The 27,062-nt window shown below is 41.2% G+C and overlaps 1 protein-coding gene across 3 annotated transcripts; it reads right to left on the reverse strand.

The window, feature by feature from the left end:
- Positions 1 to 590: 590 nt before the first annotated feature.
- On the reverse strand, positions 591 to 27,062 carry SMAD1 (SMAD family member 1; the record flags this gene model as incomplete). Of its 3 annotated transcripts, none has more annotated exons than XM_080626588.1 (6): positions 591 to 734; positions 2,675 to 2,931; positions 5,072 to 5,293; positions 10,679 to 10,795; positions 13,400 to 13,657; positions 26,663 to 27,062. In XM_080626588.1, the coding sequence occupies 6 exons, from the start codon at positions 27,060 to 27,062 to the stop codon at positions 591 to 593; spliced, it is 1,398 nt and encodes a 465-aa protein (XP_080482714.1). The 3 variants fall into 3 exon arrangements, with proteins under 3 accessions (XP_080482714.1, XP_080482713.1, XP_080482715.1); XM_080626587.1 differs by having other exon boundaries at positions 5,072 to 5,285; positions 10,650 to 10,795; XM_080626589.1 differs by lacking the exon at positions 5,072 to 5,293.

Below are 27,062 nucleotides of genomic sequence, written 5' to 3' on the forward strand. Positions count from 1 at the left end.
ACGGTTTAGTGTGAGGCGTCCCTGCTCATGGCAGGGGGGTTGGAACTTGATGATCTTAAGGTCCTTTCCAACCCTAACTATTCTGTGAGTTGTTTTTGTTTTCTTTTCTTTTCTTTTCTTTTAGAGAGAAAAGCAACCATCAGCTTAGACAAATGGTTTTAAAATGTACTGCAGAGAGCCTGCAAAGAGCAGGCTTCACCAACATCACCCCAGAGGACAAGGGGATAACAACAGGAAATTGAAAGAGAATCTCAGAATGCCAGCTACTGGAAGATCTTTCTGGAGCTCGATCTGACAGATTGTGGTTTTGGCTCGGTCGTCCCCGTTGCACTAAGCCCCACAGATCAACTTTGCAATAGTACATTACAATGTAAACTAAAATTCTTGATAGCAACAGTATGTCAAAGGGCTTTATTTTTTTTCTGAATCCAACAGTTGGTCACAGAAGTCAAGTATTTTCATGGCTCTTATGCAGCTGTTGCCAGTTCGGGGTGGGGAGAGAGGGGGAATAAAAATGTGTGTCTGACTCATACATCTTTCAAGTACATGCAAGGCTCAATTGTTTCCAAAAGGCAGGATCTTGGGACCTTTTAAGACACTGAAGAAATAGGATTATGAGGAGAGCCCATCTGAGTAAGTACTTTATCCAGCCACTGAAGGGGACCATGAAGATGTATCTCTATCCAGCATGGAGTGCTTGTCACATCTTGGCGATGATATTCAGCTCCCCAACCCTGGAAACAGAATGGTAAGCGGGGAAAGGAAAATTATCACCTTATTTTATAATATCAAACATGTTACAAGCGTACTTCAATCATCCTCCTTCATACCGAAATAATCTAGCTTTTAACAGTCATTATCAGCAGAGTAGCATAATACCCTTGAGGCATCAACTATTAACACATTTCAACAAACAAATCTGAAGGGCTGGGGTTTTTTTAAATAATTAAATTTGGAGGAAGTGTCATTTTGAGATCTTTTGATCTCATAGAATGGAAGTCTTGAATTTTTAAAGACATAACCTATGGCAGTGCAAAATTTCCCCATATCTGCCAGCTGCATGATGTCCCAATAAAGCCTCTGAGGAGGAGGATAATCAAGTCTTCTCTGCCAAGACCAAAAATAGAACAAACTGGGGGGTAATGCTGCCAAACAGATCAATAAATAAAAAAAAAAGTCATAAACTGACATCATGGAAGTGGGGGTGAGGCATCTGTCTGACAAGAACCAAAGCATCATTCGCAGGATGGACACGATAAACAGAGAGATACATGAGAAATATTTCTCTTTGGAGAAAGAGTGCATGATCATTCCCCAGTAGGCTATTTCTCAAATTAAGAGAAAACAGGTCTTGTTTCAGCTCATACCTGATTCAGTTGCAGTAATTACCAAAGATATAAGCACATATTTAAACAGCATGCAAAATCATTTTTTAAGTGAACCATTTTGGGGGTAGGTCTGGAGACAAGACTAAAACAGCCACAGGTACACTTTGCTCTGCTCTGTTTTAAACCGTAATGAAGGAATTCCCCAACTCCAACACAGGTGTCAGCAGCTCTAAACTGTGCAGCACAACATCCAATACACACAAAGTCCTACACAACTGTTCAGGCAACACTGCAACACAACTCTTAAGGATGTAGAGCTCTAAACAACTCACTCTGTTTTAGGAACTCCTGTCCTAACAGATCTGAAAATTTCTATCCTCCTGTCAAGCAGAGTACTTCAGCATATTACCATCTTCATATGACTACTTTTACATATGTGACCAGCCCTTTTATATCAGTGCCTATGCTGACACAGCCACATCACTAATCGTGACCTTGCATGTCCCCCTAGAATAGAAAGTTATGTATATTTTGGGAGTTGAAAGTTATATACATTTGGGAGCTGAAAGTTATATACATTTGGGAGCTGCTGGTTAAGACCAATTTAGAGGGCTATGCTATCTACACTTCCACAACTGTAATGGCATATAATGCAGTCCCAGCTCAAGTCTCCAAAAATATTACCCTCAGGAACAGGAGCATGAAGTTCCAATGGGCCTCTTACAGAGCAGGAGATGGCGTGGACAATAACAATGGACAAAAAAAAGGGACAAAAGATGATGCTACATAATGAATTGGTGTTTTTTCCACTTTCAGGCTACATAATTAATGACTCAATTCTTTTCAAAACTTACTTGTACTGTATCTTGCCATATCCCACAAAATTAAAAAGACAAGCCCCATAATTCCAGAGTAATTATGCAAATAATTCGATATACATACAATTTATACACATATTAAATGTAGGAATTCAACTAAAACACTAGAAATTTACAAGAGGCAATTCAGTGAAATTAGAACAGTCAAGAGACAATTCAGTGAAATTAGAACAGTCAAGAGACATGATGGAAATTCTTCACAAGTGACTACAGACTTACATGAACAAACACCTTCTGCAAGTCACCTCAAGCTTTCAATGTGCATTAAGACAGATTTTTGTCCACAAAGGCAACTTTGTTTCATGACAATCTGTATGGTCTTACACTTAACAATAATTATTCGGTACCTAAGACTCAGAATTTACTAACAGGTCAATTGAGGGAGACACTGGTCCATTCAAAATCATGTCATTAAGAAAAAACAATGTGTTTTGCTCACAAAATAATATCAAGCAAATTTTCACATACCTTTACAAAACTCATGCGGAGAGTGCACATCTTCGTAAGCTCATACACTGTCTCAAAGCCATGGTTCACCGACTGAGCCAGAAGCTGAGCAAACTCTTGATTATTGAAAATCTTCAAACTGCAGCCACTGGGGATTTTGCAGACAGTTGTGGGATGGAACCCATGATGGTAGTTGCAGTTCCGACTTTGCACAAAAATACTGCTGTCGCTAAGACATTCAGCATACACTTCTCCACCAACATAATAGAGATGAACACCTGAGAGAAGAAGGTTGACATAAAGAGGTTAGACAAATTCACACTGTGTATCTACTTTTAATGCTCTGCCTCAACAGAGATATATTTCTGCTTAGAGATAAACATTAATTGCATATCAGACCACAGAATCATAGAATGGTTTGGGCTGGAAGGGACCTTAAAGATCATCTAGTTCCAACTCCCCTGCCATGGGCATCATCTGTCTTTAAATTTCATTTTTACTTTTGTTTCATCAGCAGACAACTTGAAAAGAGGGTGTGTATGTACATATATGTAAGGGGAATCGGCAATTGATGCATTTTAACATGTTGTATATTCAACAACAATGAACTAGCAGTAGTTTTGATGCAGTACATTGGATGGCTTGACCACTTGAACTTTTTCCCATTATATTTATATAAAACAATAATTGGGAACGCAAGTGGAGAGAGCAGAAACCTACTGCATAATTTGTAGATACTAAACCAGCCCCAAGCTGGATTCTCTCTGGAAATGTCCTCAATGCTATTTTGGGTAGCATGAGTTTTTTCAGCTTGGTTTAATTCTAGAAAGCTGGGGAAAAAGACTGGCCCTTACAGTCCTCAGATTCAGCCGTCAAATGGGCATATACACAAATCTTATAGTCCTTTCCCCTTCTACTGCCTGCTCCCTCACCTGTCACTGATGGCAGCAAGCCTCACAAGAGCAACATACATGGAACCTTTGTGGAGATTTGCTGTCAATAGGACTCAATTCCAAAGGCTTTGAGAAAGCAAGAAAATTCACCTTTCACATTCAAAAATGGGCTATTTGCTGGTTAAATCTTTAACCTCCCACAATGTCATGAGTCAGAGAAGAGAACACATAGAATTTAAAAACTAAACCAAGGTCCAGTCTTACATGATGTGCTCCATCATGTAAGATTTTGCTGCTTACTATGCGTGTACTTGTGTGAGTACATATATACTTCCACCTGATCTGCAAAAACATTTACGGCTATGTCTTCAAGTTTGGGATTTACTCCTCCCTCCTTCCTCAAAGACTAACAGTTCTACATCATCACTAGCTGCATACATTTACTTATTCAAGCATGTCTCTTCCACACTCTGCTTCAGTATATAGACAGTTAAGTGCTTCAGCAGAAGTCTGCTTGCAGCTGGGTTATTTTTAACAGGAAAATGAATGAGGTGTTAAATAAATATCCTGATATTTGCTAAGATGGATGGGGAGGAAAAGAAGAAAGAAATATTAGGACTTGAGTGGCACAACACAGGTCTGGTGTACTGCGTGAGAGCTGCACAAGTCTTCATGTACAGTAAAGCTCTCCAGATCGAGGGCTCCAACTTGAAGATCCAACAGTTCTCTTCAGTTTCAATTCTTTCCTCCTCTAAGGAGGAGGAAGATACTTCATTAATTGGCACTTACAACTATACACTCCACTGCCTGGGGCACGCTGAACAATACATCCCACTGCCTGGGGCATGCTAAACCTTCAACTGTCTCAGGAGATTTAGAGTTTCCTACTAGTGTAAACACCTTAAAAAATGTCTTGCAGGAATGCTCCATTGCAGAAGGCAATGTCAAGCTTTGCCTGTCATTTGCATGGCAAGTTCCTATAAAACTGTATTAACCCAGAAACTTTTCTCATTCATGGAACACTGTCACAGCCATAGAAGGGAAGCACAAAATTCTCACTGAAAGAATCACCATCCTGGGAAAAATGCATTCGGAAAAACTGTTTTATCAGTTTGTCTCTCTAAATACGTGTTAGGATAGTTAATTTACGTTGGAACAAGGGCTAGCTAAAGATCTCATGCAAGAACTAGAAGTTGGATTTCCAATATACACCAATTATCAAGGTAAGTCAAGACATTTAATTAGACAAACTTCCTTAAGCTCTCCTTCTAATTAAGACCATAAGCCTTCTGGCAATTAAAATCTGATTAAGGGTAAAAGGTTCCTGTAATTACACACCAGGTAAGAACAATACTTTGCTTATAAGACCTGGCCAGAAAATTATATACTTACCAACAAAAGCACTTAGTCCATGTATTTGGGAAGACCAGTTTCATCTTGAGACAAGTGACCTAGGCTGTCATGTCTAGGGGAAATGCCCACCCTCTCCCAAACCCAAAAACAGATGGAAAGATCCAAACCTTACCTTTGCCAATATGTCGCCTTGTATTTTCAATGGTGGAGTTGCGGTTAACATTCGAGAGCAGCCCCAGGCAAAATCTGTTCTTGTTGTTGGAAGGATCAGTGAAGCCATCCACCAGGACACTGGTGGAAGAAGCATGGAACGCCTCCCCAACACGATTATTCAGCTCATAGTAGACAATGGAGCACCAATGCTTCGGCTCTTCGTAAGCAACTGCCTGAACATCTGTAATGCAATGACAGAAAACGTTACAATCTAATGGCACTGGAATACAGGCTCAGGATGTAAAGATTAATAAAGCTGCAGATTTTGGCTGCAGATCACTGAAAGATGAGCTGGATAAGCAACTGCAGTTAAAAGAAGGCTTTTGTATTATCAATTATATTTGAACTTTTCATAGCCACAGACATACAACAGAATTATTTCACCATACCTTCACTTGCACAAGACTCACAAAAGACAAAGGTTGGCATGAAGTATCAACAGAAAAGTGCAGGAAGCTCATGGGCACACAAGAAGCAGTGCCCCAATATCCCTGCTCAGTTTTCCACACCACGTTATGGTGCAGCCCTGAACAGCAGAAAATGCTGTGATTATCTAACTCAGTTTCCTTTCTGATTTAGTAAATGAACTTCTACTTTACTTTACTCGGCTACCAAATTACCACCTCTGTGCTTACTGCAAAGTTCATAGAATCATATAATAGTTAGGGTTGGAAAGGACCTTGAGATCATCAAGTTCCAACCCCCCTGCCATGGGCAGGGACACCTCACACTAAACCATGTCACTCAAGGCTCTGTCCAACCTGGCCGAGAACACTGCCAGAGATGAAGCATTCACAACTTCCTTGGGCAACCCATTCCAGGGCCTCACCACCCTCACAGTAAAGAAATTCTTCCTTATATCCAATCTAAACTTCCCCTGTTTAAGTTTTAACCCATTACCCCTTGTCCTATCACTACAGTCCCTAATGAAGAGTCCATCCTCAGCATCCTTATAGGCTCCCTTCAGATACTGGAAGGCTGCTATGAGGTCTCCACGCAGCCTTCTCTTCTCTAGGCTGAACAGCCCCAACTTTCTCAGCCTATCTTCATACAGGAGGTGCTCCAGTCCCCTGATCATCCTTGTGGCCCTCCTCTGGACTTGTCCCAACAGCTCCATGTCCTTTTTATGTTGGAGGACACCAGAACTGTACGCAATGCTCCAAGTGAGGTCTCACGAGAGCAGAGTAGAGGGGCAGGATCACCTCCTTTGACCTGCTGGTCACGCTCCTTTTGATGCCGCCCAGGATATGGTTGGCTTTCCAGGCTGCGAGTGCACGCTGCCAGCTCATATTAAGTTTCTCATCAACAAACAAGACCGGTCCCAACACCGATCCCTGAGGGACACCACTCGTTACTGGTCTCCAGCCAGACATCGAGCCATTGACCACAACTCTTCGCGTGTGGCCATCCAGCCAGTTCTTTATCCACCGAGTGGTCCACCCATCAAATTGATGTCTCTCCAATTTAGACACAAGGATGTCGTGTGGGACAGTGCCGAACGCTTTGCACAAGTCCAGGTAGATGACGTCAGCTGCTCTGCCCCTGTCCATCAGTTCCATAGCCCCAGCATAGAAGGCCACCAAATTGGTCAGGCAGGATTCCCCCTTAGTGAAGCCATGCTGGCTGTCACCAAGCACCTTGATGTTTTTCATGTGCCTTAGCATGCCTTCCAGGAGAATCTGCTCCAAGATTTTGCCAGGCAGAGGTGAGACTGACTGGTCTCTAGTTCCCTGGGTCACTCATTTTCCCCTTCTTGAAAATGGGGGTTATATTTCACTTTTTCCAGTCATCAGGAACTTCACCTGACTGCCATGACTTTTCAAATATGATGGACAGTGGCTTAGCAACTTCATTCGCCAGCTCCTTCAGGACCCATGGATGGGTTTCATCAGGTCCCATGGGCTTGTGTACATTCAGGTTCTTAAGATGGTCTCGAACCAGATCCTCTCCTACAGTGGGCCCAAGGTCTTCATTCTCACAGTCCCTGCGTCTGCCTTCCAAGACTTGGGTGGTGTGGTCAGAGCATTTGCCAGTGAAGACCGAGGCAAAGAAGTCATTAAGAACCTCAGCCTTCTCCAAATCCAGGGTAGCCAGTTCTCCCAATAGCTTCCGGAGATGGCCCACGTTGTCCCTAGTCTGTCTTTTATTTGCAATGTAACTATAGAATGCTTTCCTGTTATCTTTCATATCCCTAGCCAAGTTTAATTCTAACTGGCCCTTAGCTTTCCTAACCTGGTCCTAGCTTCACGGACAACATCCCTGTATTATTCCCAGGCCACCTGTCCTTGCTTCCACCTTTTATACGCCTCTTTTTTCCTGTGAAGTTTCCTCAGCAAGTTGTGTAGTGTCAGGCAGAAACAACATCACACCATTGCACAAGAGGCCATTTATAACTTTGGGTACCAAGAAGCATAGTAAGGTAGCTTAAATATATATAGTTGGCAAATCAATCTTTCAGCATTCAGGGTGTGCACAAATCTTTCTCCTGAGCTTTTCGAGGGAAGTGTAGGAGACTTCAAAATCTAAGAGAGAGAGACATTTGTCTGCAGAATACGCATGAAGCACATCTTCAGTACGAATAGATAATGCTTGGGATTGAAGGCTGAACAATGAGCAGGATCCTAACAATTACGCTGGGCTGAAGAGCTGATGAAATAGAGGAAGACATTATTTAATGAGAATATTTTATTCATCAAGTGCTACCAAACACAAAATCTGCAACTGTTCATTACCAAAAGAACTACTTGTTGAGCAATAGCAAGGATTTCCTGGAACATGGTTTTCCACACGAAAAACAAGCAGCTCCTCACTGAAGCTGGGTATTGTGCAGAATGCCGACAAAAATTCCTGGTTCACAACTTCCACCCATCAAGCTCTAGAAACACATTAAGTCTTGAGGTAACACTTGTGACTGTGGACAGGGAACAATTTCTCCAGATGACATCAAAGGTCTTTACCAAAGACTTTTTTTCCCTGTGGGTGTCCAACAACAGCATAGGTTTCTTCAGACATCTCCACCCAGTGCACATTCTTTCAAGTGACAAACACAGCTACAAATTATTAAACTGCCTCCAAATAAAAGGAAGCTAGTGAAGGGATGTGGTTGCTTTATGTGGTTTCCTTTAAATGAAAGAGACTATTTCATGGCTAAGCCTAGCACAGTTGGACTTGCTGCTAAAGATACTTTGCAGATTAAAGTTCCAACTACAGGCTGAAGTGCTAAAATGAAAACCAGATTCGTATTACAGGAAAACTTGTCTCTAAAGCCACAGATTTTCTTTTCCCAGCCCAAAATCTTTACTGAAATCAGCGAACTAAGGCTAGTGTTCATATTTTCCTCTGTTCACAGATCACACCACTATGAGTTTTCTGACACATGCAAAACAAAAACCAAAAAGTCCCTCCCGCAACCCAGCAGATATAAAGGTGGCAAATAATCAAGAGCAGGATAACGCACTGTGCCATCACTGTGCCAAACTTTTGAGCATAGTGTCTACTGCTGACCAATAACTTCCTTAAAACCCTGGTAGAAATGAGCTGATCTTTCCTGATACCCTTGCATTGTCTATAATTTCATGTCACTGTAAAAAAAAATATATAGAAAAAAAACCCACCAGTAATTATTACTAAGATGTTACTACTCTTTTAATTCCCATGAAGATCATCAAATTATCAAAGCTGCAGCTTTGCCCCAGTTCTCAAAGTCAGAAAGAAATCTTGCCAGTTGGCCATTCTTACAGAATTAATCATATCTCTCTCACACAGATTTCATACTAACTTCCTTACATTTGCTTTAGTCATGCAGAGCAGGTGCGTTCAGTCTCTCTATTCCCAGCATGAGCCAACAATGGAAATCACTCAACTTCATTGACAGGATGCAGCTTGTTAAATCAAATCTCCTAAGACTAACAAATCACCATGAAGAACATGCTTCTAGAAAGTCTGCAACTAAAATGCTGCAATAAGTTCACAGTAAAAGCTCTTTTTGTACAACCTGCAGCAGATTTTTTTAAAGTAGTGAAATTCCAGCATAAATACATGAATAATAAACACATGAAGGCACACAGATGTAATGGTTGGTCAGCTTGTTTAAATGACGGAACAGAGATGAAAATCCATTTACTAAACTACTAGGAGGGAAAAATGCTAATAGACACACGTTTTATTTTTAGATGGTGAAATGTTAAAAAGCAAGAAGAAAAATGCAAACCCTTTTTATCAACTCTCATGTAATAGAGGAATTCTACAGTACTTGTATATTTTGTTTAAGGGACAAACATGCAAAAGACTGCAGTTAGACATAAATGTTGATAAATGTACTTCAGGCCAGCAAAGACTATGCATACACACAGAGTGTACGGGGCCAAGGAAAAGTGGAAATGCTACAGATGTGTTTTATCACATGCAAAACTCACTTCATGCAAAGAGTAAACAGGTTTATACAAAAGTTATCCAAATTGTTCTAAGAGGGCAAATATACTTCCTGAAACCAGAAATTAAGCTTTGCAACAAAACAAGAAAAAAAAAAAAAAAGGAAAAAAAAGAAAAAATCAAACAACAATTACATTTTTCATACATTTGTGATCTTGATAATCATTCTGGCACAGCACCCAGCTTGCTGCTCTTTCTTGGCACAGGCTGCAACTGTGTAAAGCTTATGTGTTCTCTAAAGGGCCTATTTCTCACAATGTGATGAATGCACTAAATCCTTTAGTCAGCAGTCACAGTTGGCTGCAAACGTTTTAAAAAGCAATGTGTAAAAAGATGTCTGTGTTATAGCACATAAAGCAACAGCGCTTTTTTTAATACAAATTTTGAAGTCTAAGGCAATGCCACACCACAGGCCTACAGCTCTGAATTCTGACCTAACTACCATCATTGCATGACTCAAAGATGGAACAAAAATGGGAAGACAGCATGGAACAACACAAAATACAAAAAAAAAAAAAAAAACAACCCCGCAACACTCCAACACCTGTATGACCAGAAGGGTAAATTGTTAAAAGCATAGCATACTGAAGTTTGGAATTCAGGACAAAAACTTAGTAAGAAAAGGCGATTTTATAAGATTTACTGTCTCACAGGTAAAAATACTCCAGCTGCCCATGTAAAATGTCTCTGAGAGTTTACATAACTGACAGTATTAGCATCCATCTAATCTTTGGAGAGTTATACATGACCATATGTACTGTCATCCACAATTCAGCAGGCTTTATATAGCATTAACTGCATTATCCCAATAAATCAACGTAATCATAAGAGAGAAAGAGATTGCTTTCCTTGCACACCTGTAATTTCAGCATCACACGCAGAAACGTGCAGCATCATTTCCTTCTGTTTGGGGATTAGTGGAAGTTCCAGATACAAAACATAAAATGACTTTGGTCATTGAATTGGTTGGGAGTAAGAAAGTAATAAGCCCCATATAGTTTACATTTTTAAAGAAGCATGTGATAGCTACTTGTCCTAAATGAATATTTACAATTTTTTATCTCCAGATTCACTGTTTCATCCCTTACAGCAACAGAAATAATTACATGACTGTTTTTTAACAAAGTGTTTTTACCTCCTCTGTGTATGTCAGGGGGAATTGCAGGTGCCATCATGTTGGTATCCATTGGCTGAGAGGTATCGTGTGACATCTGATCTTCCGGAGGCAGGTAAGCAGGAGGTGGTGTATCAGCTAAATATAGAAAAGGCAGAGATACACGAGTCCTTCCTCTCTTTAAAGTATAGATACATACCTACATAAACAGTTTAAGCCTGGAAATGCTTCCAGCCTGACTCAGCTATAAACTTCCACCCACCATAAATCTGAGAAAGCAATCACAGACCTTGAATCAGGAAAGCAAAGAACTACTGTGCATATTAAGCACAACTGAAATAAAAACAAGTCACTTTACCCCTGTCAAGACACAAAAGAAAGCTCAGCTGTGTTTCCAACCCACAGTTTTTGGTTGAAAGTGACATATAGACATTAAGGCACAAAGGTCTCAGCACCAGGCCAGAAGTAGATATCAGATATTGTAAATGCGAACAGAAGTTGGAGCAGAAAACTTCCAGTTTGAACTTTTCTGTTGCCAAGATGTTTTCATTAGAAAAGTGTGCAAACATCCCAGATACATCCAAGGACCTTATTATTGTCATTGCAAAGTGTTAGCTCTATTTCCCTGCATTGGGAACAGTAGAGTGTTCAGGAACCCAAATTTTACAGAAGTAGCCACCTTGGTCTAGAATTTATCTGTTAGTGTCTCTTACTGGTTTTACTGACCTGTTCAGGATTGAATCAGTAGCATAAAACCAGCCCATGCACAATGACTGTACTCACTAACACACTGCCCTATCTGAAGCTTCCCAGCCAGGTACTCAAGTTGCCCTTCAGCAGCCTATTCACGTCTGGGAAAGCTTCCCAAATGGCTTCTTAGAAGTTGCAGGAAGTTGCCAATGTCACCATTTTCCAATACCCAGAGGACACCCTCCTCCAAATCAACTGCAGAGAGGTTCATGCAAAGGGAGAGGGAGATTAGATTACCACTGTACTATCTCTGGCAAACAAGGCTGCTGCTCACCCCACATTTACTTCCATCACTGAGAGCATTGATGGCAAACTACCACAGTAAATAATCACAGGGGCCTCCAAAACCCTGAAAATCAAATTAGCAATATCAACAAAAGGTAGGAGAATCGCTGCTTTGTAAGCATTGGGCTTTGTGGGGTGGCAGGGGTTTTGTGTGGGGTTTTTTTTGTTTTCATTAAATCTATTAACTACTTATTGTTTAGTAGATAATCTGTTGAGAGCTTTACATCTAATGCTGGCAGGTACCTTGCTAATTCCCTTACATGTATACCCTCAAATGGATGATGAGCAGCAGAGAAAGATGGAGATGATAACAAGGCTGCAGTAAAAGCTTAACAATCCGCACTGGAGTTTAAGTCTTGTGCTTCACTAAGCCTTAAATGTTTGTGTGTGTGCAAACATATTGTTAGTGATGCACAGGTAGGGAAACAAGATTGTAAGGCCACAGGCAACAAATCAGCCACTATCTAGAAAGTCTTCAAGATCTCTGGATAACTGTGTTGTTCCTTTTTTTTGTATTTTCCAAAACTCAGCCTCCTTCCCTACTAATACAAGACTAACAATTGTACAGAGCTAAGCATCAAAGACATCAGTATCTTGACATCCCCTCTAATTCAATTTCTTCACTGCAGCTGCTGACTTGTCTTTATGGGCATTTAGGCAGTACAGACCCTCAAAGATCAAGTGAACTTCCACAAGCCAGTGCTCAGGAAGACCTTCTTAGAGAAGCCTTTATCTGCTGGATGAGCCCCAACCACTCCAATCATATTAAGAAAGGAAGGAAAGGCAGCTGATTTTGCAACAACTTCTCACATTTGTTAGAAAGCCAACACAAACTCTTTCCTTCCCTCCTGCCTCTGCAAATTCAGTAGTCTCCACTCACAAGGGAAAAATTTTAAAAAGAAACAACTATCAGCAGCAGACATCTAAAGATGTTAACTTCATGTAATAGGAAACAGATTTTCACAGGATTGTCGCCTTGTTTACGCACACCCTCCCTCAGCCCCCGAATAAAACATGCAAACAGAACATCAGTAAGTATTTGTATGGCATCCTTCTCCTAGCATTTTGATAAAGAAATCTGTCTCAGACTGCTTCTGTAGTACTTTAATCCACCCACGTGCAAAGACTAAAAAAAGACAGCTTCACAGAATTTTCTATGGACATCAGTCAACAAAGAAAGATTGTTACTGCTTTGACTTTAGGAAGTAAAACAGACTGAAGATTTCTTTCCAGGGCCTTAAGGACGTGGTTTTTAGTTGAAGTGTATTTGTTTCTTGACATTACATTTATGTGAAGAACTTTTATCAAGTAGCAACAGCATGATGCCCTTGAGAAACATCCTTCCTCAGCAGAAATAAAGCCTTGTGCCAAATTTATGATGATCTCTTTCCTAAGCAATGATTCTCTCTAGCATTACACTTCTTGTTCATTAGACACTATATTTTGTGGGCTAAACTGTTCAACTGCTCCCCAACATTCTGAATCTCTCCCCCTGTCCCGTAAGAGTTTTACTGTAATGTTTTAATTGTGTCACAACATTAAAATACTTAGAAAGCAATTACATAGTCATGATTACCTTGCATTTCTCAGCTCGCTATTGAACACAACTGTTGGCTGATAATTTGGTATTATTAAACAAAAAAATCACAATACCAGAGATGGCCAACCACCTTCTCCCTTCTGAAGGAGAACCAAAGTTGACTGTACCTGGCATCTGGAAAGGACTTCCAGGGTCTGAGCTGGCTGGAGAATGTGGGTAGGTGCTACTGCTGCTTCCAGGTGAGTTTGGATAGCTGCTGTTGGGCGAGTGGGGGAACGGGTGATTATTGGATTGCTGAAAAGAGTCCGGGAAAGTAGCGTTGTGCGGCATGTGGGGCTCATTTTGTCCCAGGTTGCGGAACTGGGCCAAGAGGCTGTGCTGAGGGTTGTACTCACTGTGCCTCGGAACCAGCACTGGAGGAAGGACTGGAAAAAGAGAGAAAAGGCACATTAGACACTCAGTTCTGAAGGACTAGGTTACACAGGGGAAAAAATCCCACATTCTTCCTTCCCTAGGGCATATTCACATCTGCCTTAAAAACAATGTAGTCAAATCTAGGACTGCATGTCTAAGCAAGAATTCTTTTCCTTATATCCAGTTACTGCACAGCTTGAATTCATAGCACCTGGTTTGTCAGATGGGAGCTTGTTTTCACAGAAGGCCAGGAAAGAAGAGCCAAGAACAAACCACAGTTCTGCATTCTAGTTTTATTCGCACACTGAAATGCTGGGAAGTAAGCACGTTACCATGCTGACATGCAGTTCATTCTGCTGCAGTTGAGATCCTGCTAATCACGTAATGGCCTGTAACCCAAACCCTTGCCTATAAGGACAGATATTTTTTCCTGAAGACAATACTAATAGGCCTTGAACTCAGGCTGGTCCCAACAGCTGTAATTTTATTTTTAACCTGGACTATGTTCTTACAAGTTAGTATTAAAACAGTTATTAACTTTTCAAGTCAGTTTACAAAATGTACAATTTAAACAAAATTATGTAGTTCAAAAAAACCAACTGAACAGCAATTGAGCTCCAACCATATACTACTGTGGCATCAGAGAAACACACATCAGAAATTACTAGTCTAGTCTCACCACACTCCCAAAGCCTCCTCACCGGCAGAGAAACAAAGCTCTCTTTTTAACTGGGAATATGAACATGATACCAGATACACTAAGATAAAAGAATCAGCTCTTTTTCCAGTGCCTCAGCTTCTATCTTTGAATGCTTCACAGCAAAGTCCAAGCAAATCAAAGGACTAAAAGCTAGTCTTGTTATAGATTGAGATTTTTGGGAGAGGGAGATCCATGCACAAGGTAGCAGAAATGAAATAATGAAGTTATTCCTTTCCACACCTGCCCCCTTTCAGCACCTTCATTTCCCAGCTCTGTGGCTAAGGGGGACTGGAAGAAACCCCCTGGGATAGTCTGCCTTCAAAAGAAGGTGCCAAAAACCCACAAAAACCTGTGAAAGCAAGCAGGGTCCCTGCCCTGTCCTCAACACATGGTGGGCACACAGAAGAGGAACAGGAGCATGTATTCACAACCACGCTATACAGACATAACCATCACTCAGATTAAGAAAGGTGTTTCCCAGACAGCTGCTGCTACATCTTGCCAAAACAGCTTCTTCCAAGACAATGGGGCATCTTTAATTGTCCAGAAGCATTTAGACATTTATGTGAGTGTCCTGGAGTCTGAGAGTGCCAGGACACTGCTCAGTGCACCAGGCCTGAGGTCTAGATCTGTGTCTAAAATGGATACAAAAGGATGCCACATGAAACTTGTGCTTTATTCCTAAAGGAAGTCACAGATTAACAACAAAAAAGGCAGGTTTCCCTTACCCTTTTTTTTTCCCCAGCATATGCCTAAGAGAGAAATTAAGCCACCTGATTTTTGCCCACTAGTGGCATTAATGCACGTAAAGCTTGATCCCAGAAATCTTCATTGAACACACACTGAGGGAAAAAAACCCCAAACAAATCCCTCACTACTGAAATTAAGGCTGTCCGTTAAAAGTCAGGAGCAGGTTTTAAATATTTGTTCTAACGTCTCATGTCTCACTTCTTAGAACAGCTTCACTGAGATTCCAACAGATCTCAAATATTTGAGGGAGGTGTCAGCCCTAAGTAGATTTATTTAGATGTGAAAATTTTAACTAACCCCACTTTACAAGGAATACATGAAGTTTTTAATTACAGCATTTTCTGAAACAAAACATCCAAACCATCTGCCATCCTACAGAAGTTCTCAATTGCAAAACACCCAAGGAGAAGCTGCATCTCCCTTGGCTGTGCAGACTGTCCCTTGCCTTCAATGTAGCCATTCATTTTTATATGTCACTGAGAAAAAAAAAAAAAAAACACAGAAAAAACATTAAAACAAAACAAAAGTTACTCAACATTCAGGGATGATCACAAATCCCCTCATTCACAACGTGGCAAACGTCAAACGCAATCTCTCTGAATATTAAGATCTCTCAGAAATAAGCTCATTCTGCTAAACCTCACAGTCCTTTTGCAGTGAGGCTAAGCCCTATTTAACTGTCATAGTCAACATTTGCTGGGCTAATAAATTACCAGTGAAAAAAGTAACAATGAGATCATGTGTTAAAAAGTATTTTCCCTTTCCTGCCTTTATGATTCTTCCTTATTTTCTAAGCATTAAAAACACATCTTCCCTATCTCTTCCTTTCCTGTGGATGAAGGTCAAACCATTACTTTGCTGAAGTTAACTTGTGCAGAAACTACATCACCTACCTTTCCCATCCCCTACCTCACATTAAACAATGACACATATGACATCACAGGAAGCCACACAATTTACAGCATTTTAAAATAGCAGAACAGGATATTTTCTGTATGTTTTCTGTAATTAAAATAAAGCAGTGCCAAATTTTCCCATGGTATATACATGTTTTCTCCTGTTGGGCAGAACCACTGGTGACATTTAGAAGGACTCAAAATTAGAACAAGTACCTTCCCAGTTCTCCTTCACACATACCTACACTTTTTCTCCAACTACTTCAAATGTTTAAATGCCAACTTCAAAATACACATGGAAAAGGTGGAAAGAGGAGAAGAATACAACTGTTATTGATACATCACAAACAGTCTCAAAAACACCATTGCATAATTTACTTTGAGCGCTGCCCCTAATTCACATCCTCCCTCTGCATACAACCTTAAATGAGGAGGAACAGCCAAGAAAGGCCAAGTCAGGTAAGACAGAAACTACAGCACCCCAATTAGTTCAACTCCAAGACAGTCACTCACTGCTGTAACCTGATCTCCCTGCAGCTCTCAGGCTTCTTTGCAGGCTAGCTGCTCCTACTGGAGTCACAGAAGAGTTCATCTGAACGCTGCTCACTCAGGAGTGAAGACATGAGCATGGACCGGGACCTTACCAAGTATGGAAGGATGCCAGGAGTTCAAAACCTAACCGGGGATACATACCCTTCTTACTCCCCGTGCACCTGTGTAAGGTGCTGAGCTTCTGGTCAGGCTGCAGACCTCAACCATATGGAATAACAAATTACTGAGGCTCAGTACAGCAGGGGAGAAGGATGATCTCTGCTGCAGCTGCTATCTCCAGGAAGAGGTATAACTGAAGTGGAGAAAGCACGCGAGAGTTGTACTGTGCTAAGCCAACATACCTGTTGCTATAGAATAATGAAGCAGTACACATCTTTGCTGTGTTGATCTTTGCAGGGTGCTGCCCTAACAGTTTGCAGACAGAATTTTCCCTTCCTCTTTACCTTCTTCAGTGGAAGGAAACACAGATACCAAAAAAAGACAGTCAGATTTGTTCTTAAATACAATTGTTTCTATTCAGTAGGGATGCATATATTTAAGGGAAACATACTATCGAATACACCGTTTGCTTAAAAAGCTCCTGCAACAGATTTGCAAATTCAACCTCATCAGAATGGTGAAAAAAAGTTAATGGAGTAGAACTACAAGTCATCAGACACCTTGATTTCTGTACTTTCTCAAACACCAGGTTTAAAAGTTTTATGGGATATACCATGGCTAAATTTTGCTCCAAGATTTTGTGTCACTGTGAACCTGGAGTTGAGAGTTAATACATGACTGCTAGCAGTAATGTTACTAGTAGTGAAGAGGAAGATAAACCACCTGGAATATAGCTGCCTGGATGGGTATGTTTGTGGAACTCTAGCTAAGAAGAAATCCTGCATCTATCAAGACAGCCTGGGAATTAGGTAGCTTGTTTTTACCATGCAAATAATACCCAGAGTATGCCAGCACCAAGTAAGTGCAGCTGTATTCAAGAAATTACAGCTACAGGGCAATTTCACCCACAGGGCTATTCCATCTAAGAGCCAAGAATGCCAAAAATATAGAAGATAGACCTAAGACAATCTGGCTGTTCAGATAAATGTTGCAACTAACCACACCAAGAAAGAAGTGCTTTATGAAAATGTAATTGTGGCCTTTGAAGAAAGCTACTGATCTCTGCTCTTTGTATCTCTAGCATGTCATGCTGTTCTTCAGAAAGCTAACAGATGTACTGTCCTAGAGTGAAGATTTTCTTGGGGTTTCCTTTTTTTTTTGTTCTGTTTTCACATTCCAGAGATAATTTTAGAAATAAATTAGAAAGTCTGCAATTTATTGTTATAACTTTTTCTTTTTAAGTTTCTCTATTAAAACAAAACCTGAACTCCACACCTAATCCAAGCCAAAGGACCTACTGTACTTTCAAAGTAGCATATTTTCTACACAGATGCACAAGCCCAGATGACAGCTAGTTTCTCCTGAGGGCTCATTTTTTTTCCCCCTTTGCATGTTACGTGAAGGAAGATTTGGGAAGGTACGTCTCTCTGTACATCTGGAAATTGAAAGACCAAGTAATGAAATATACCAAGGGGCCACATATATAAGAAAGCAGATTTTGATCATCTTTCATTGCCAAAGTAGATTCCACTTCTTCGGTGAGCTTTACAAAATAAAATAAAGAAAAAGATAAGCAATTGCTGCTGCACTTTCCGCTCTTAAAAATCATGACAACTTGGTCGAGGTATGTTTGTAGAAGTGTTTATACAAGCTTCTTATCACAACAGGGTTCTCAGGCCTACTGAAGACCTGAGGTCACTGCCATTAGACAGTATACTTTAATTTCTAAGCACCATATAGCTGTGTTTTCGTATGAATTTATATAAAGCCACTTCTGTTTTAGTAGGAAAATAGAACTGTGTGTTGGGAAGGAGGGAAATCCTCACACACCAGTTCATGCTACCTTGAAATGGATACAAAAACATGGGCAGGGGGAGAAGCTTGATGATCGTACTCCACACTCTAGATACAAAATACTGCAAAAATGAAGTAGTAAGAAAAATGAAGTGTTAGTAGGAGAAAAGGAAACAAAACAAAACACAGCAGCAGTGTTAACCTAATGAATTTCAATCCTCTGAAAGACTCATAGCTTAATTTCCTGGCTTTGAGGCCACAACAGCTGAAGTTGGCTGTGGCATCCTGGTGAGCAGCCCAGTCCCACGGTGGGAACAGAACAGGTACCAGCGTATGCTCAGCTCAACGTGCTTAGTTTTGCTCGCTGCCTGCAGCAGAGAGTCACCAAAGCATGCTGACTGAAATGAGACTTTCAACATCTTGCTTGTAAACAACAAAGCGCCAAGTAGAAAGAAAAGTTTTAATGTCATTAGGTTTTCCCGTGCTGCCTAAAACAAGACCTGGCAAAATTAAATATTCTTTGACCAGAGGACAAGTTCTCACATACAAAGACATTTACATGTCTATACTAAGGATAGAGTTTACTCTTGGTTAAAAAAAAGATTAATAGTGTTGTGGCAAAAGCAGTCTCTGAGGATGTAACTACTTTAGGTTGTTCCAATACCACCTGGCTTAAGCAGGGCTGTGCTACTGGCTGTGGTAGCACAGCTTTGCTTTACTGTTCTCTCAAAAAAACAGAAATGCCAGCCTTCTGGACTTTTGCTCCAAACCTATGTTCTAATAATTGCCAGTGAAAAGGCTCAATAATAGCTATTCAGCAGCCTGTTTTGGGTAACAAACATGCCAGACTTCCTGTTCCAGGAGAAAGCTGAAAGCTCTCTTGTTTTCTCCTAATTTTATTTTACAGCTTCAGTAGACCCCATGGCTTGATTTGTCATTTTACACAGTTACCACTGAAGACTGCACTTAAAAAGACAAAACAGTTGTTGCTTTACTGACTTTACTTTTACATCAGACATCTGGTCTAAATGCATTTGGCAAGTAATATTAGTACATTTCCTGCATTACAATATTCAGCTAACATTAGATTTTATTTGAGGATGCTCTGATAAGCTAATATTTTGATTAAACTGACATTTGTCAAGGCAAATTTCAGAATTTAGTACTAATTGTATGCACATTAGCAAAGGACTTCTTGTAAGCAGATCTGGGGAGAAGCAGTCCTAATACAGGAAGAAGTTACAGTGTGATACTGTATATTAACTTCGACTTTTACACAGACCAGGGTTCAAATTACCTGTATGAAAGCCATGGTCACTGTCCTACAGAGGTTGAAACTTGGAAGTCTGGTCTTTTAGTCAGAAGAAACTTCTGAGTCTGGTTAATTTTAAAGAAAAAAAAATTAAAAAAAAAGGACACAAACATATCCTTCTTGACAACTTTTATTCTTTCATTGCAGCTCATTTTTCTGACATGGGGTGAAGCTGGACAAGAAAACCCTGCTGTTAAGACTATTCTCTCCTTTCTGCCTCCTGATTTCGACTCCTGCTCCCCAGGTCACCACTCCTAGTTCTGGTAGAAAATTTCAGAACTGAATCCTGCAAAAGTGAAGAGAAGAAAGTTTTACCCCACTTGCCAAGCACACTGACAGTTGCTTGCTATTTTGGGGAACCATCCTGTAATTGTGCCCACCTGTTGTAGCATGCTATTTTTAAAGTTGTACCAAGCAGCAGCCTTACACAGCAATACAGCAAAACTCAGGCGCAGCCTGCAGAGGTGCATAAATCCTGCTGTGGGAACCATAAGGGAACAAGGATTTTTCTAACTGGGTTCTACAGATTAACTCCAAAGGGATGCCCTTCCCTTACAATCCCCCACAGCACCTTCTTTTTTGCCTTTGGTCCCCTGGCCTCTCTCTCTCCAATGCCTGGCACTGATGCCATTATTCTCCAACAGGCCTGGTGCTGACAGGAGTCGCTCCACTGGGCTTCCTCTGGCCTGGGCCATCAAAGCTCTTCCATCTCGCTGGAAGTGTCATAGAGGCTCTCATGTCGAGCCCTGTTCTTCCAGGGGCCGGGTGGTGGGAGACAGCAAGCAAGTGCCAGGACCCCAAAGAGCCCAGCCAGACAAGCCTGCAGACCCAAAGGGACTTGCTGCTCACTCCCAACTTTTCTCTCTTGGTTCCAAATTTGATCTGGACAGACTCAATCTGACGTTCCCAGGAACCACATTTGAACCTACTGTTTCCAGGTGTGAGTGATCTGAGAGGTGACTTGCTGCAACAGGCTGAGTCAGGTTTGAAGCACTAGGGGAGTATGCCATGACAGGTTTTTAAAGATCCTCTTCTCATTTCTCGATCCAAGTCGAGAACTAGCTTGGGAATATCACTTTTTTATGTAGCGATCCTAGGACAATTGAATACAGGCAGATAAGGTAGACTAACTCATCTCATTTTTCTGTAAAGTCCTGAAAAAAAGAGAACTCAACAAGCATGACCAGACCAATATACACAAACAGAAATCTGCTTATTTCAAATAGCATTAAAAAGCTCCTTTAAACATGCCTTATTTTTCTTTCACTGAGGACCAGAGCTGAGGCATTGTACAGTGAAGCATTCAAGGAGCATTTACTTCCAGGACCACATGAGTCTAAACCTGCCTTACCCAGGATTTCCACCATTTCAAGTTTCTTTCTGCACCTCTGGTGCCTGCAGTAGGTGTGCAGCCTCATGGAGTCTTGCTTAGAGCAAACAGCAGAGGAGATCAAAGACGAATATGAAAACAATCAGGTTAAAGTCACAGGCAAGTAGTCCACACCAGGAGCAAAAACAGTATGACACACCTATCGCTCCCACAGAGCCTGGGGACCTGGCCTCTTCTTGTGGCAAAAAGCAGCTGTACATTTAGGTAAAACATTTCTTGCCAACAACAAGCTTGCTGAAGCACATGTCCACTTTGAATTCTTAGTTATAATGTAAAGGAACATCATGATCTTTAAGCAGAACTGACAATTCAACTGTATTTGCCTGTGTCATGAAAAAGCAACTGCTGCTCATCGCCCGACTGGGGTGGAACACAGGCACCATCAGCTTCATAAAGCCCCATAAAGAAAACATCCAACCTTATTTACCTATACTTTATCAGTAATTGCAAAAACACCTGAACCAGTGTAGTTACTTGCTACCTCCAAGTGGCTGTGCCGTCAGGCTGATCCATGGAACTAGAATATTTCAGAGGACAGACTGGCTGCTTCTAGACTGACTGGTTTTAGTACCCCCAGCACTGCATCCTTCAAACACAGCAGACCATCAGAGGCACCTCCAGAAATGAATGCTGAAAAGTTAACAACTGCATTTCCCAAGACAGGTTTAAGCTCACTCAGATCAATGAACACAATTTCTTCCCAAGCCTGACCCCTGAGGAGGAATCAGCAGATTCTGGACACTCCGAGGAGACATCATGTAGCTGTGGGGCAGCAGGTAGGAGTTTACATAAACACTCTGCACCTCCAACCACTCCCACATATAAAGTATAGACGTGAATTCCTTTTTTGCCTCCTTTGTTACATATTATAAACTCAAACCCTCTTTAGCCTCCTAGGAGGCTGATGAGCAAGGATGCAAATGAACACAATTCCGCACTAGATGGAACCAACAGCTAGTGTTCACTAGTATTTTAATAAAATGAAATATTCAGTTTCTTCATCTTCTTTCCTTCCTGTTAGCTAAGGCAAAAGAACTGAACTACGTCCCCTAAAGTCACATTATAGGTCTGATTTATTCTTACATCTTTAATAGCAGTGTCAATTTAAGCAACCATGCTCCCTATCCCATTCCTTTCGTTCTGCTGTTAGAGCAAACAGGATCCAGATTTAAAAGCAGAATCCCATTCCGCCCCCCTAAATTCTAGATGACATCTTTCACCTGATCATATTGACATAACTGAGGACAGAGGCAAGTGACAGAGGCTGTTTCTCCACAGAAACCAAGGAATAAAAGAAGGGAAGGGAGTATCTCAGGAAGAACTTCCAAGTGTCATTTCACACATTTGCCAGCAAAACCTGAGAGATCTGGGGTATTTTCGGAGAGATGAAGAACATCGTGTTCACTTTTTTCTCACACCCCCTACCTACACTCTACACCTAATTATTTGTCAAGTCTTGATCATACTTAAGGATAGTTCCAAGCCAGGTATGAACTTGAATTGCAGATATCTCAAAGCAAAAGTAAAAAACACTGAGGAGAAAAAGCAGATTCAGCCAAGTGAGCACACCAGTTAGGCTGAGCGTGCCAGTTTATAAAAGGCATCAAATTCAGACCCTTCCCTCCTTAATTAAAAGCTTTGCTTTGCCTTGCCAAAGGAGAAATTTGACAGCCATTAACTACCCTGCACCAGAAATAATTTTGCACACAAGAGACATATGAAACAGCGCCAGTGAGCTACCATAACACATCTCAAGGAGATATTTCTTCCTGAGAGTCGAGTACAAGGTTGTTGTATTCCCATCCCCAGCAACAAAGCAGCCTCTACTTTCTCCTCACATTTCCCACTACCTCCACTCCTCCCCACGTCATCCACAGGGCTGTGTTAGTACAGATGTTAACCCAGTCACACAGCGAACCCCTGCGCTGCTCTGATCAGCCTGGAAGACAACACAGCCAGGGAGGGAAAAAGTGACTGTGAGCCGGTTAAGCACAAGGCCATGCAAACAGCTGTGCTGGCACAACACATTGAGGAGGAGCTGTTTACGCGCCCAGCCATGGATCAGGTCTTTATCGCCTGGGGGGGGGCTTGCTGATACCAGGCTGACCGTGACAGGAAGGCCACTCTTCCTCACCTTCACCCCGTGCCTCCATGTTGCCTTGCCCCCATCTGACCCCACAGCGACTGAGCCAAGGGCACCAAGCTTGCCAAGCTAACCATGCCAAAATGCAGTTTTCTGTCCAGTTTTCTTGATCTGCACAATCAGATAGGCATCCGTGCCTGCACACAGCCTCTTGGTCAGGTTAGGCATTCATATGTACCACCACATCTTATCCTTCCAGATGCCCCATCCCCCTTCTTTGGACAGACGCAGCAGCATAGCCTGTGCTCAGAGACATCTGGGAGGCTCCCTATTTGAGACTGCTGATAGTCTTCCACCTCTTTTGACTGTTTACAACTGGTTCCTATCTACCCTACTAATAGAAAAATCTCCTGTTTGCATTCAGGTGTAGATTTGTAGCTTGCAGACGCTACAGCATGCCAATTCTCATGTTTTCCAAGCTTATCTTGAAGTTGAACAGGAAGGATGAAATAAGGTATAAAGATAGAAAATCCATGCATCCCTCTGGCACCAGGAGAAAAAGTGATGCATCCATAGCACTAACTTCCCAACACAGAGCTTTACCTGATTTTATGTATTTGAGGATTTACTGCTAATCTGTTCCTCAAAACTTACACAACACTGAAACAAACCACACACAACCAGAAGAGTTACCATATAGATGCCATCCAATGCATGCACCGTATGCTTCAGTTCTCCAGTAAGTGGATCTGCACAAAGGAGTTTTAAATACAGACCACACTATCAGACCAGAATTTCACAATGTACCTTGCACGCAAAATGTGCATCATATGCAATCTGAGCTTCAATTTTATTTTGTCAAGAGAAAGTGCATTTCAAACCCTCCTGGCTGCGATGATGGCCTTGGAAACACAAACCTTGGTATCTGCTCTTGCCCATAGACTGCTGGAAACAGTGACTCATGCATGAATTCCCACTACCCATTAATCTCAAAGCGTAAGCACTTATACAGCAATAATGGTGTTTTAATGTCCTGGCAAAAATGGGAAAAAATGGTTAGCAAATTTTGGGAGTGACTGTCAGGAAATGAAGATAAAGATGACATTTGGAGGACAGCAAGGACAAGGAAGGGACAGGAAAAACAGTCATAAGGTATGAAGCACAGCTCTCCAAGCCAAACAGGAGTTCAGCTACCACTCATTTCCAAAAGCCATGCTTTCCCACCATCCCCATGTAGTATCCCCCCAAACAACAGCAGGCCTGTGGATGACTAAATATATACTCCTCTTCCTCTATGCAGCCAGCCAGAGAACTCAGTAAAACCACAGTGGGCTTCAACCCCACTCTCACTCACACAAGCTCTTTAAAGCTCAAGACATAACTTCATCATGCATGTAAACACGGTACCTCCAGGACTGGATTTAACAGGGCACCTCAGCAGAAGTCAACAGTAGTGCTTGGTCAGCAGCTACCTCCAGGATATTTTAAGTGATTAAAGCAACGCATTTAGCTTGTGGAAGACTGAATACTTCTGTCAGCTCTGTCAAACTGACTATAGCCCTAACGCTTCCAGGAAAAATGCCCAGCTGCCCTTTAAGCAACATAACCAGCTTTTCCTGAAGAAAGGTATACTCTGGACAAAACAGAAAGCATTTTATTTCTACCATCTCCAACTTAATTTACTGGTTTGGATTTTTTTTTCCCCAACAAAAATTCTGGAGCTACATGAATGCAGAGATTTTTATCTCATCCAAAAACAATTAAAGAACAACCCAGAATTTAAGCTTACAGTTAATAACTTCTGCTTCATTTCCCAAACACAAAATTCATAAGATGACTTAACATGCAAACCCCAGCTTTCTAACCACTTAAGCTACTTAGCAGCACTCAGCTAAAATGTATATTTCAGCCACCCTCTGAGAATTTTAATCTATTTTTATTTTACATATCTTATTCAAGTGACAATAGGTTTACAAATACCTATTTTTAAATATGGTATAGATGGTTCAAACGAGAATATTCTGAAACTGAGAAATTGTTTTCAAGATTACAGCAAAATGAGTTAGACCATGTCATTTGACATTACAATAACAAAGACCAACTGTTGCTCAATCTGACAGGAATGGATGCCTTTTAGGAATTTTAATTTTCAATATTTTGGAACACTGAATGTAAACAACTAGCACAGAGATACGCAAACAGCCAGCAGTAAAAGGACATAACTATTCTACTATCCCACTTCTGCCTAACATTGAATTGTTAAGAATTTTAACCTTTTTATTTTAAATTTTTTAAGAACTGTTTTTCCAGTGCAGAGTTCCTTTGTTCAAGCTTCTGCTGCATAAATACATACATTATGGGTATTCTGCAATTCACATGCTTTCCAAGTTAATACTAACACACCAAAGGGAAATATTTAACATCTCAATATGCATTATTTGTTGCATATCCAAGACAAATGCAATTTCCATCCCCAGAAAAAAAACCTTGCAACAATTTGATTTTCACTGTAGTTCTCAAAGTGTCCATGTGAGTCTGGAAAGGCAGCTTTGCAGTTTATGGAATGCCTAACACACATGGACTTCCCACATTTAAAGCAGGGAAGTCCACCCATGCCTGCAGTGCATATCTGCAGATGTCCCTGTACAACCTCACAAGTAGCTGGAAACTAGTGTAGATGTGTTCAAGCACATTTCAGCTTAGTCCCTGGGAGTATTCCCTGATAATAAACTTGCATAAGTTAAGCACAGATTTATCAAAAAGAGATTCGGCCTTTTAAGAGGAGACAGCGAGAATGGGTTACAACTTGAAAAGGAAGTGGGAAACAGGTAAGCAAACTGTGCTTACAGAAAGGCTGATGGTAGAACTTCACATGCAATGAAACACGGCAATCAAAGCTTTAAACTGATGGGATTATATTCTGCTGTCTAAAACTACAGTCTTTTCAAAAGGACAAAATTGGGACATCCTAAAGACAGTATTTTCTTTGAGGGTCTGAAGAAACAGAAGTGACTGAAGATAACAGTAATTTGGAAATAATACCGCTACTGCAGTATGTCAGAATGGCTTTCCTGCGCAGGCTGCAGTAATCCTTTACATTAGCTTGCAGTGTTTTGTACAGATTGGTCCGCACAGTAAAAACCAAACTAATTGAGGGATAGTGGTCACCAACAAAACCAGGTGACACCAGGCCCAGCAGCCTAAGGCATGTATTAAGACTATGCCTCTGTATAGTGATAAAACATTTACACAAGTGAAGCATTCGCCATGTGAAACAGAGAACTGCTTATTAATGCTTACATCCAGATAAACTGCAGAGGAAGAATCTGACATGTGGAAACAGCCACTTCTGCTTATTTAAGCTGGTGAGTCACAGGATTAATTGCCATACTTTGCATTGTTCAGATAAGGTGGAAAGGTACAAACAAGGAAGAACTTACCAGGACTCTCTACCCGCTTGTAGTGGTAGGGATTGATGCAAACCTCCTTCTGTTTTGAACCAAAGGGAAACTCACAGCATTCCAGTGGTTTCAGTTCATGATGGCTCTGAAGGTCCGGCCAGCGCCACACTCTACAGTAAATTACATGTGGTAGCCCTTTCCGGTGGGAAACCTGAAGCCTACCGTCCAAGGAACGAGGAATTGTGACACAGTTGCTGGGCTGACCAGGACAACTTAATGCTTTTTCCAGTTCCTCCATAGCACCTTTTTTCTTCTTCAGTTTTTTCACTAATGCATCAACAGCCTTTTCTGCCCATTTTTCTTCTTCATCCCCCTGCTTCCATCCCAACAGCCTCTTCACTGCTGGGCTGGTGAAGGAGAATAAACTTGTCACATTCAT

Source organism: Psittacula echo (assembly GCF_963264785.1).
Source record: "Psittacula echo genome assembly, chromosome: 1".
NCBI classification, from domain to species: domain Eukaryota; kingdom Metazoa; phylum Chordata; class Aves; order Psittaciformes; family Psittacidae; genus Psittacula; species Psittacula echo.